This window comes from Hyalella azteca, unplaced genomic scaffold (genome assembly GCF_000764305.2).
Source record: "Hyalella azteca isolate HAZT.00-mixed unplaced genomic scaffold, Hazt_2.0.2 contig5438, whole genome shotgun sequence".
Taxonomy (NCBI): domain Eukaryota; kingdom Metazoa; phylum Arthropoda; class Malacostraca; order Amphipoda; family Hyalellidae; genus Hyalella; species Hyalella azteca.
In genome coordinates, this window is record NW_025935628.1 from 505,838 (window position 1) to 515,620 (window position 9,783).

At 37.4% G+C, this 9,783-nt stretch overlaps 1 protein-coding gene across 1 annotated transcript in view; it reads right to left on the reverse strand.

Moving 5' to 3' along the window:
• LOC108682537 overlaps positions 1–9,783 on the reverse strand; it is a 27,852-nt gene that overhangs the window by 16,113 nt on the left and 1,956 nt on the right. Inside the window, exons 2-5 of the mRNA XM_047880482.1 lie at positions 6,452–6,536; positions 5,578–5,771; positions 1,247–2,103; positions 824–889 (exon numbers count right to left, since the gene is read on the reverse strand). Coding sequence (XP_047736438.1) covers positions 824–889; positions 1,247–2,103; positions 5,578–5,771; positions 6,452–6,536 — 1,202 coding nt within the window. The remainder of the gene's footprint in view (positions 1–823; positions 890–1,246; positions 2,104–5,577; positions 5,772–6,451; positions 6,537–9,783) is intronic.

Below are 9,783 nucleotides of genomic sequence, written 5' to 3' on the forward strand. Positions count from 1 at the left end.
ATCTAGTGCACGACACGAGTCATCTAGTGCACGACACGAGTCATCTAGTGCAGGACACGAGTCATCTAGTGCACGACACGAGTCATCTAGTGCACGACACGAGTCATCACGAGCTGAACACGCGTCACTTGAATTTGACCCACAAATATGAATATGACCAACAAATGAACCTACAAATGCAGGGCATGAGTATCACAGTCAGCCAGGTTCACACCTGAATCTCCTTGTGCTACATCCAACACAAGCGCTGAGTGACTCAAATAACAGCTTGTCTGAGTGAGTCTGTTAACCCTTTAGCGACCTGGGGCCATACTTTCAAAACTCGCTAAGTGAACGTAAGTACTTACGCTCTATTTTCTTGTCTATGATTGGTGGATTTTGCTTGAAAGGCCGTCAATGATTGGCTGATGAACTTACGATCTCTTAACTTTTTTTGAAAGTATAGTGAACGTAAGTACTTACGCTTTATTTTCTTGTCTATGATTGGTGGATTTTGCTTGAAAGGCCGTCAATGATTGGCTGATGAACTTACGATCTCTTAACTTTTTTTGAAAGTATGGGCCCTGCTCAGCAGACATAAACTCAGCCAACACACTCAGGCGAACATTATTACTCGCCATATAACAAATAAACTCAACCAGCACACATGGCTAAACAGAATTACACGTACTCATCACATGGTCAGCACAATTAATAGGTTGGTCCCTAGAATTACTCACCACTTAACACATAACACATAAACTCAGCTATAACACATGACAACACAATTACTCAAAACATAACATAAACTCAGCCATAACACATGGACAACACAATTACTCACCACATGGCCTGCACGGTGATGGGTTTGAAGATGTGCGTCTTGCCAGCGCTGGTGACGCTGAACCCTCTGGCCAGAAATGGTAAAAAAAATATCAGGTTAATATTCAATCAGTTGCTAGGTTTGATTCCTCAATAATTAGAAAAATCGTTAAAAATAAATAATTGACAGAATGCAAATATCATCTTATTTAATAACAAAGAAATCAGAGGAATTGCGATCATGGGATTTTCTACGTGCAGATCGAAGGGAAATTAATGATTCTTCTTCAATATAAATAATGGACAAGTGACTGGCAATTGTTCAGTGAACGGAAAGACTATAAAATCTACAAATGGCAGACAACATTTTTACCGAGTAAGGAAAATATCAAGGAAAACATTCTTGTGTTATTATTTATACATTATATTGAAATAAAGTACTGACCCGTCACCGTCGAGGGTGATGTGCGTGTCGGCGAGCAGAGCCATAACCAGGCCTACTGTCATCTTAAGGACCCCGCCCCCTCCTATATGCCTACCACCTTCTTCATCATTACCAGCACCATCTTCTCTGGCAGTTCTAACATCATCACTACCTCTCACACTCATATCACCATCATTATTTCCAGCACCATCCACTTCACCGCAAGTTCTCTGCACTTCCTCATCAACATTGACAACATCGATGCTGCTCATGGAAGAACACATCTTGCTGCCCTCAGGGTATTTAATACCGCTTAGTGTTGTAAATGCATTCAAATCGCCGTCCTGGGCACTCAGTTCACTAGAGCAGGGGAGCTTTGGGGACGTTATCTCCACGGGACTCGTTACGTCGGTAGAGAGGAGGCTTGGACTCTTAATACACATGTCGGTTTCGTCACGACCAGATTCCCAGTCTTCAATAGGTATATGGGAATTTTTTGAGGAGTCAGACTCCACATCAGAGACATCACCAACGTTGTAGGATTCTTGAGAAACATTTTTGTTCGAATCGCGCCGGTTTTGAGGTGAGAAAGACAAATCTTGAGAAGAGCCCGAGGCATTCTTGGAAGAGCCAGAGGCTATTAGTGAAGAATCTAAGAGATTAGTGAGAGAGCCCGAGACATTCTGCAAGCAGCCGACATTAGTTTTGGCTATTCTAGCGGAACAAGGAGAGTTTCTGTGGGATTTTTTGCCGTCTTTAGGTACAATGATGAGGTCTGTGCCGATGAGTGCCGCCTCCTGCTGGTCGGACCGCCCCACGCAGCTCACCACGCTCAGGTATCGCACGCGCCCTCCGTGCACGCTCTCCAGACGCACCGCCTAAGGAAAAAGGCAAGTAACAAGTCAATTTATAATAATGAAGTAAAATATAAAATTCTGACATAAAAAAACGAGTCAATTTATAATACCTAGTGAAGTAAAATATAAAATTCTGACATACGTTACAACGCAAAAAATCTTAAAAATATTTATAGATCTCAAAATGTAATGAAAGGTCCAGGTTTTCTTCCAGCCGTTGCAGTAACAATATTGCCACGAAGAAGAAATCAACATTAAAAAGGGCCAGAAAATATTAGCAAAAACTAAGATAAGAAGGAAAGACGAGATGAAGATGACAACAAATACAATAAACTGAGAGTGACAACCTAGAGTATTGATAGTGAGGCTTTCACTTAGCTTGAGCAGGACTTGCGTGAGGCACAATTAAGCAACAGATCCAAAATCAAATAAATACTTGTCTGTACCGGAAACAGGGATACAGTAAGATTTGCATGTCAAGACTTGAAAATATTAGAAAGGATATGAGTGGAGGTAAGCACTTGGATTTTGTAAATTTTAATTATTCAAGACGGAACGAGCCTCAAAGATTAGTCCCCATAAGCGATTATACTGAGATGAGACATGCCGAGTATAAAAATAGCTCTTCAATTCCAAGAATTTACATTTTTAATGTCAAACAAGTTACCTACCTATATTAGATACCTATTGTTAACTCTAAATTTGAGAATTATGAATTTTACCAGACGTTTTATTAGCAACATCTCAGTTAAGATGCATGTACATAGAGCAACTACTACTCAGTGCATAAAATATGACTCTTTATGACTTCAAGACTATAAGATAACGCCAGGCAACACGTACTGGAGGCGTATTTTGGGGAGCTCATGCTGAAGCCCCACCCTTGCTGCCTACAAGCGACATCAAAAACTGAACTGAGTTTGCAAAAGCTCAAACCCATGGCTAGTTCTTCCTATGTGGCAGCTGCTCCTACTGACTTACAGTTGCTAGAGAAATGTTTAAATGTAAAATTATTCTTCCAGACATACACCATTTTGTCAGTTCATTAATTTCTCATTTTTTCTATGACATTTTTTTCTCGTCTTATTGTCCTGGTCCATTTCAAGAAAAAGATTCCAAGATGCAGTAGGTAGTCTAGTGAGGGAAAAGAAAAGGCATGACGGAATCAAACCAAACAAAAATATGAACAAGAGGCAGTGATGCATTGTAAAATAATATGATATGAGGTAGAGAGGGGAACAAGTAAGAAGAACAAGTCAGAACCTGAGTCATGACTTTCAAAATCGATATTAAATACTGTTCAGAAGAAGTATATACATATTCTAATGAAACAACTTCCCAATAGCAATAAGCACCCAGAGCATTTTTGTTGTAGCAGACAACTATATACCGGTAGTACGTCATCAACCAATACCATAAACAGGACTGCAACAGTCTCTAATGAGAACAACCATGAGTTAACAGAATTGTCAGCAAGAAGATATGAAAATAATCTTTGCAATATTACTTAGCAAAGATTTAGCATCATTTTCAGTATGAACAACTATCAATACCTGCTCTTTGATTTCATTATGCAGTAATGCTATTCAACTTGCAGAAAAGATAGATAGTATCAATAAAGCTTTTTGAATGCATAAGAGTGACAAACCAGAGAGAGAAGAGAGACACTCGAGAGAGACAAATCATTTAAGGTTTAAGTGTAACCTTCATAAGTATCAATAAAACTTTTTGAATGCATATGTACCTACCAATCTATTGCATGAATTTATCACCTTTCATTGCATGCCCATTTGAAGAGGCTAAATCGGTGGTTCCCAAACTTTTTTAGGCTGGCGCCCCCTTTGGCTCCCTAGTGAATTTCTAGCGCCCCCCCCCCACAGACATATACGCCTCTTTCTTAAAATTTAGTACGATGCAATTTTAAAAGATAAAGGTTAAACACAATTGTGTATTTCACAAATAGAACCCCATTTAGTGAACCAATACTTTTTTAAGCTGTTTTAACTGTTTCAGCACAGCACTAGAACTAATGAACGCAGCTCTATGAAACTTGGAAAACGCATTCATCAGAACCCAACGGTGATGTTTAGCTCGTAATTTCTTTTTAATTTCACCTTCATTCGTGAGTTACGCGTATATTGCAAAACAGGCCAAAATTCGCAGTGATCAATGAATTTCTTTCAAACTATTGAACAGATTTGAACGAAATTTTGAAAACACATTCTTAACTACCAAACGGCGATTTTTAGCTTATAACAGTTCTTTCGATTTTACCTTCGTTTGCGAGTTTTTTTCTTTTCACCGTCATTCTTGATTTCACACTTCCTTGTATTCGGCCCGTATCGCCGGATAATTTATCACTTAAATTCGCGGCAATCACGAAATTTCTTCTAAACTACAGAACAGATTTCAACAAAACTTTGTATATAAATAAATACTTAACCTCTCAACGGTAATGTTCAGCTCATGACATTTCTATTTTGCTTTCGTTCGCGAGTTATACAAATATAGGAGGAACGACCGGCTTTTCTACCAGCCGTTTTAACCATGAGCCGTATACGTATAGCCATGTAACTCGCAAACGATGGCAAAACGAAAAAATTGTAAACATCACCGTTGCTGAGGTTAGGTATTTAAATACTAAGTTTCGTTCAAATCTGTTCAGTAGTTCGGAAAAAATTTCTTGATTAAAGCGAATTTAAGCACGTATCACTTTTTAAATCACGAATGAAGGTAAAATGAAAAATAAAACTCGCGAACGAAGGCGCAATCGAAAAAAATTTCACGAGCTAAACATTACCGTTCGGAGTTAGGACTGTAAATTCAAAATTTCGTTCGATATAAATATGGCAAAAACAAACGATGGCAAAATTCAAACAATTTTCACGAGCAAAACATTATCGTTAGGTCCAAATGAATACGTGTACGTACCAAGTTTCATCGAGTTAAGTTCATTAGTTTGAGAGATATTCCTTGATCATTGAATTTGGAAGTTGACCGTGAGACCGGCCGCGAGTATGGCCGTTAATTTGTCCGAGACGTAAACCCAGGAGAGGTTAAAAAACAGATCTGGGTGAAAAAAAAAACATCGCTGGGAGTCATGCGCTGCACGTGTTGTGTACAAATCGTCAAACAAACGTTTGAACTTTTGACATTGACTTCGGACTATCGCACCCCTATCGCCCTCTTCTTCCTCACTGCCCCCCAAAATCTTTCCACCGCCCCTAGGGGGGGCGATATCGCCCACTTTGGGAACCACTGGGATAAATCAAGAAGGTAATTATTAATTTCCACAGAGAAATATTATCATTGAATGCTGTGAGATAATATTTATAAGATGTATTACATATGTCTTTATTAATTGACAAAGAGGGATTAATTATTGAAGTGCAACCTTCATAAACCCACTAAAATTAGGTTAAGGCTGAAAAGAATCTTACAAATTTCTAGCTATTAATTATCAATTTTAGAAATTATGTAAATTGTTAGACAAACCATCTGCAAAGTGTGCCCTGGGTGCAGGATGTTGAGCATGGCTTGCAGGTGAGTCTGGATGTCCTGAGATGGCAACGCCATCCTGCTGTGGCTGGTGCGTTGGCGCCCCACACTCAGGCTGCTGCCGCTGCCCACCCGCCCCACGCCACCCACCCGCTTGCTGCACTCGCTGTGAGGAAGCAGAACTCCAAAACCTGCACACAGCAAGTCGTGCAATAATTTTATTCAAGGACTGATGCTCTACTTTGAGAATAATTGCAGCTTAACAGGGATATTCCACAAAATACCTGGTCTAGAAACACATTTTGTGGCATTTTACTTTAAAAATGTTACACCTAATTAAGAAGACATCTTTGTTATTAATAGTAACTTAACACGTTGACTACGATTGCTTCATCTTGTACTTTTGTTTCATTTTTCTAGTACTATTATGGAACAGGGTTGCCAGACTTTCTTTTTTTACCCGACAAATTCCGCGATTTCGTTTTTTCAATTTAGGTGGTCGGCTAAAATTTATGATAGGGGTTGTAAGGGGCGCTTCCTAATTAAGTAAAAAAATTGAATTTTTACACCGGAACCTACAAATATACTAGTACATATTGAGTTATAGGCCTTTTTGGCTTTTTGTTCACGGACTTAATTGGCCGTTTTTAGGCCATCTGACAACCCTGAATTATGTACCAGGAGAAATACATTTCGTGGTACGCATATGTACCAATACGTAGTCAACGTGTTAATTCCATGTACCATATAGAGGTTATATATAAAATTAATTAACCACAGACACAAAGTTAGTTATTGCAACACAATATATCCATGGATGTTAATGCCAATGCCAAATATAACACAGCTCTTCAACCATAAAACAACCCACCTTTGACAGCAAAATAGTATTCGCTGAGGTTACGACTATGCTCGGCCATTTCCTCCTCTTGGGATATGAATGAACCTCCATACTCCTGTTGGAATAAAACTTGTCAATGAAACAATCCTTTCTGAATTTAAACTAAAGGGACTTGACAGATATATAAATGTTTATAACGTAATTACCTGTGATAAATCACTTCTGAAGTTGAGAAAAATGTATTTTATGCCATATCATGGTTAGGCCAAAGATTTGACACAAAACCCAAAATGATATAGAAAATGGATTTATAACTCAAAAACTAAGCTCATGGCTCAGAACTTTATATTTCTAGCTGTAAATTTTATGAATTTGTAGATAAAAAATACAGTTGTGGCTTATAAAGCAGATATTTTCATGTATTACTTGTCTTTTTTATGACTAAGTAGATATCATTGGATCAGGCAAAAGGTTGTGGTGGACCAAGGTGCAAAGAGTCAGGCATTAGTAAAATCTGAAGATCTTTTGAAAGACATCAGCATTAAAGTCAATACCTATCTTCACAAGATCTTGTCAACATTTTCCTTTTTAAATACCGGGTACCTTTTTTTTTGTATTTGTAGCGAAAAACTTGAAGTTTTAGGTAGTTAAGGCAATAAGTCCTCCATACTACTGGCAACAATTTGGGCCTAAAATCTTGATCTCTGCAACAAAATTGCCAATCTCTAAATAGTGGCTGATAGAACGATATCAAATTAAGGAGCCACCAATTCTAAAACTCTGCCAAAAGGAGCCTATGGCCAGGATTGGAATTTTCATACTTGTAAATAAAATCTTGCAGCTTGAAAGTAACAAATTTGCTTCACGTTTTGAATGTTGTGACCTGACAATCCAGTTTTATTAAAATTAAAAAGAAGATAATTCATCTAGCAAGAATTTTGCAGGTCCAAAAATGACAGGAAAGCTCTAGTTGTAGCTCAAATGGTAGATATATTCCATGCCAATGGGGGCCACGCCACTTCCATAATTAGTAGGAAAATTCCACTTATGATCCAGCAGGAAACTCATTGCTCCAAAAATGGTGGGAAAGACATAAAAGCAGTTTGGAAAGAAAAGATATATATTCCCAACATAGTGGCAAACCAGAGATTTTATAAAATCATTTCATTTTTAATTTTTTCATTCACTCTATATTTTAATTAATTTCTTAGAAATGAAAATTCTGGTATATCCAATATACTTACTAGTTTACTAATATTGCTGAAAAATTAAAACCTAAGATAGAGCAATCTGAGATTAGGAGCAAAATTTTACAGGATTTGCAGATAAAAATGTTTTTACTCCCTTATTCATGAAAAATTAGGCAAGGGTAATAAAAACAGGTGAAATTGACCACAAGCACAGGCATATTTGTCTTAACTGTAGGTAGTTTCTGCACAATTTTACAAAATGGATATATTCTACTCCTGAATTAGGCTAATCTAATACTACTTGAAAATTTCTTTTTTTTTACACTCTACAGCCTTTGCTCAAATTTTTATTTAAAAATCAAGAAAAACTATACATTTTTGCCTTAAACTTTAGAAAATTATTAGTGAAAGAAACCATTTTTACATAAAATTTATTGAAAATTTTAGCTGATATTCCAGATTTGACTCCTGGCTAAACTGGACAATTGCCAGGGTGCAGAGGGTGGAAGCAGCGTCGCCAATATATGGGTTTTCGAGCCCAAAGCGTCACCAAGTAACGCCAACCATTTTCAAGATGCGTTGCCTGGTGATTTTTAATGAAACACATTTATGTTGGGTAATGAAAAACTATTTACAAGCCACAAACTTATTTACAAGGTTGCATGTACATGTTACCCCAAATAACTAATTTTACCCTGAAAACAGTCTGATTGTACAGCAAGTGTCAATTGAACATGTGATAATGCAGTCTGACCACTGTAATGTGACCGCAACTACGCAATCATAAACTTGTTGTTTACATTTGTGTAGGATATTTTGGCGGGAACTCATAGAAACTGATTTCCAGACAAGCTTCACCGCATCCTGATCCATCCAACATACCAAAACCTTACTTTTTTCTAAATAGGGTAAACGCAGTATATTCCGACATCGTGGGTAATTCCATCACCTCTCTAGTTTTTCCTTTATATTAAGCTTTGTTTTAGTTCCATGCATTCGTTGATGGTTGAAATGGTGACGTCATACATTTGCGCGTCAAACTACTACCAAAACACTAGGTCTTGGCCATCTAGCGGGAAAATATTGAGATCCAAAAAGAGACAATACACGCTACCAGTGAGATCATCAAAAAATGTGTCAAATTTGACAGTTGACCTTGCTCTACCAAATAGTGAATAACTGTTTGTATAGGAAGAATATTATGGTTTGATACTTTTAAATACATCTGTGAATATATTAGGAATCCTTTAAAGTATACTTGTATTTGCTGATTTCAAGTGGTAAATAAATTAATAGATGATTAAGTTGAGAAATGGATTTAGACACATGAAAACTAATTCCTTCACAACTTGAATTGGACACACACGGATCATTCCAAGCTTTCATTAGTGTTCTAATTCAAAGCCGTGTTGTATTCCAATACAGCTCACACAGCGAACGGAATTCGAACACGTGGATGATGGCATTACGTATCAGTAGAATTTGAAGCGCGGACGGAATACGCCTCACCATGTGCCAAATATAGCCACACACAGTGACGGAATATAGGGATTTGGTAGGTTTGCATTCTAAAGGCTTTTAAATAAATACCAATGGCAACATTTTGTGACGTTTCGTCATTGCTGACGCATAGTGCGGTGTTTTGAGAGTCACGTAAAGCAAACAGAACGCGAGTAACGCATACGGTTGTTTTTCTATAGTTTTTCATTTCTCGATGTGTCCTTAATGTGACGGAATATACCGCATTTACCCTAGTTGGCCAAAGACTGGAAAATATATTAAATGCAAGAATTTCAATCTAAATGTGTCAACAAGATCTTCTGAAGGCATAAATTTTGCTACTGAAGCATCACCAAAGATCTTGCAATATTAAACCACAGGATGGAATTCTAAAATTTACAGTTCATATATTATTCCCGATACACCTAGACCAGTTATTCGATACAACATTATTTGAGACAAAAAAATAAACTTATAGGCTTAAACAGGTATAGGTAAAGGTATAAAAAGTTTCTATAAAGTAATCACTTAACTTGGAAATGTTGCGTGTCTGCAGGGCAGCTTGCACTCAACAATTAAAATTATAAAAAGTACTAGTTCGTTAAAGATTTGTCTCTTAATGTGACAGCAAAGAACTTTTCCATGATGCACACAATAAACACGCAATTCATC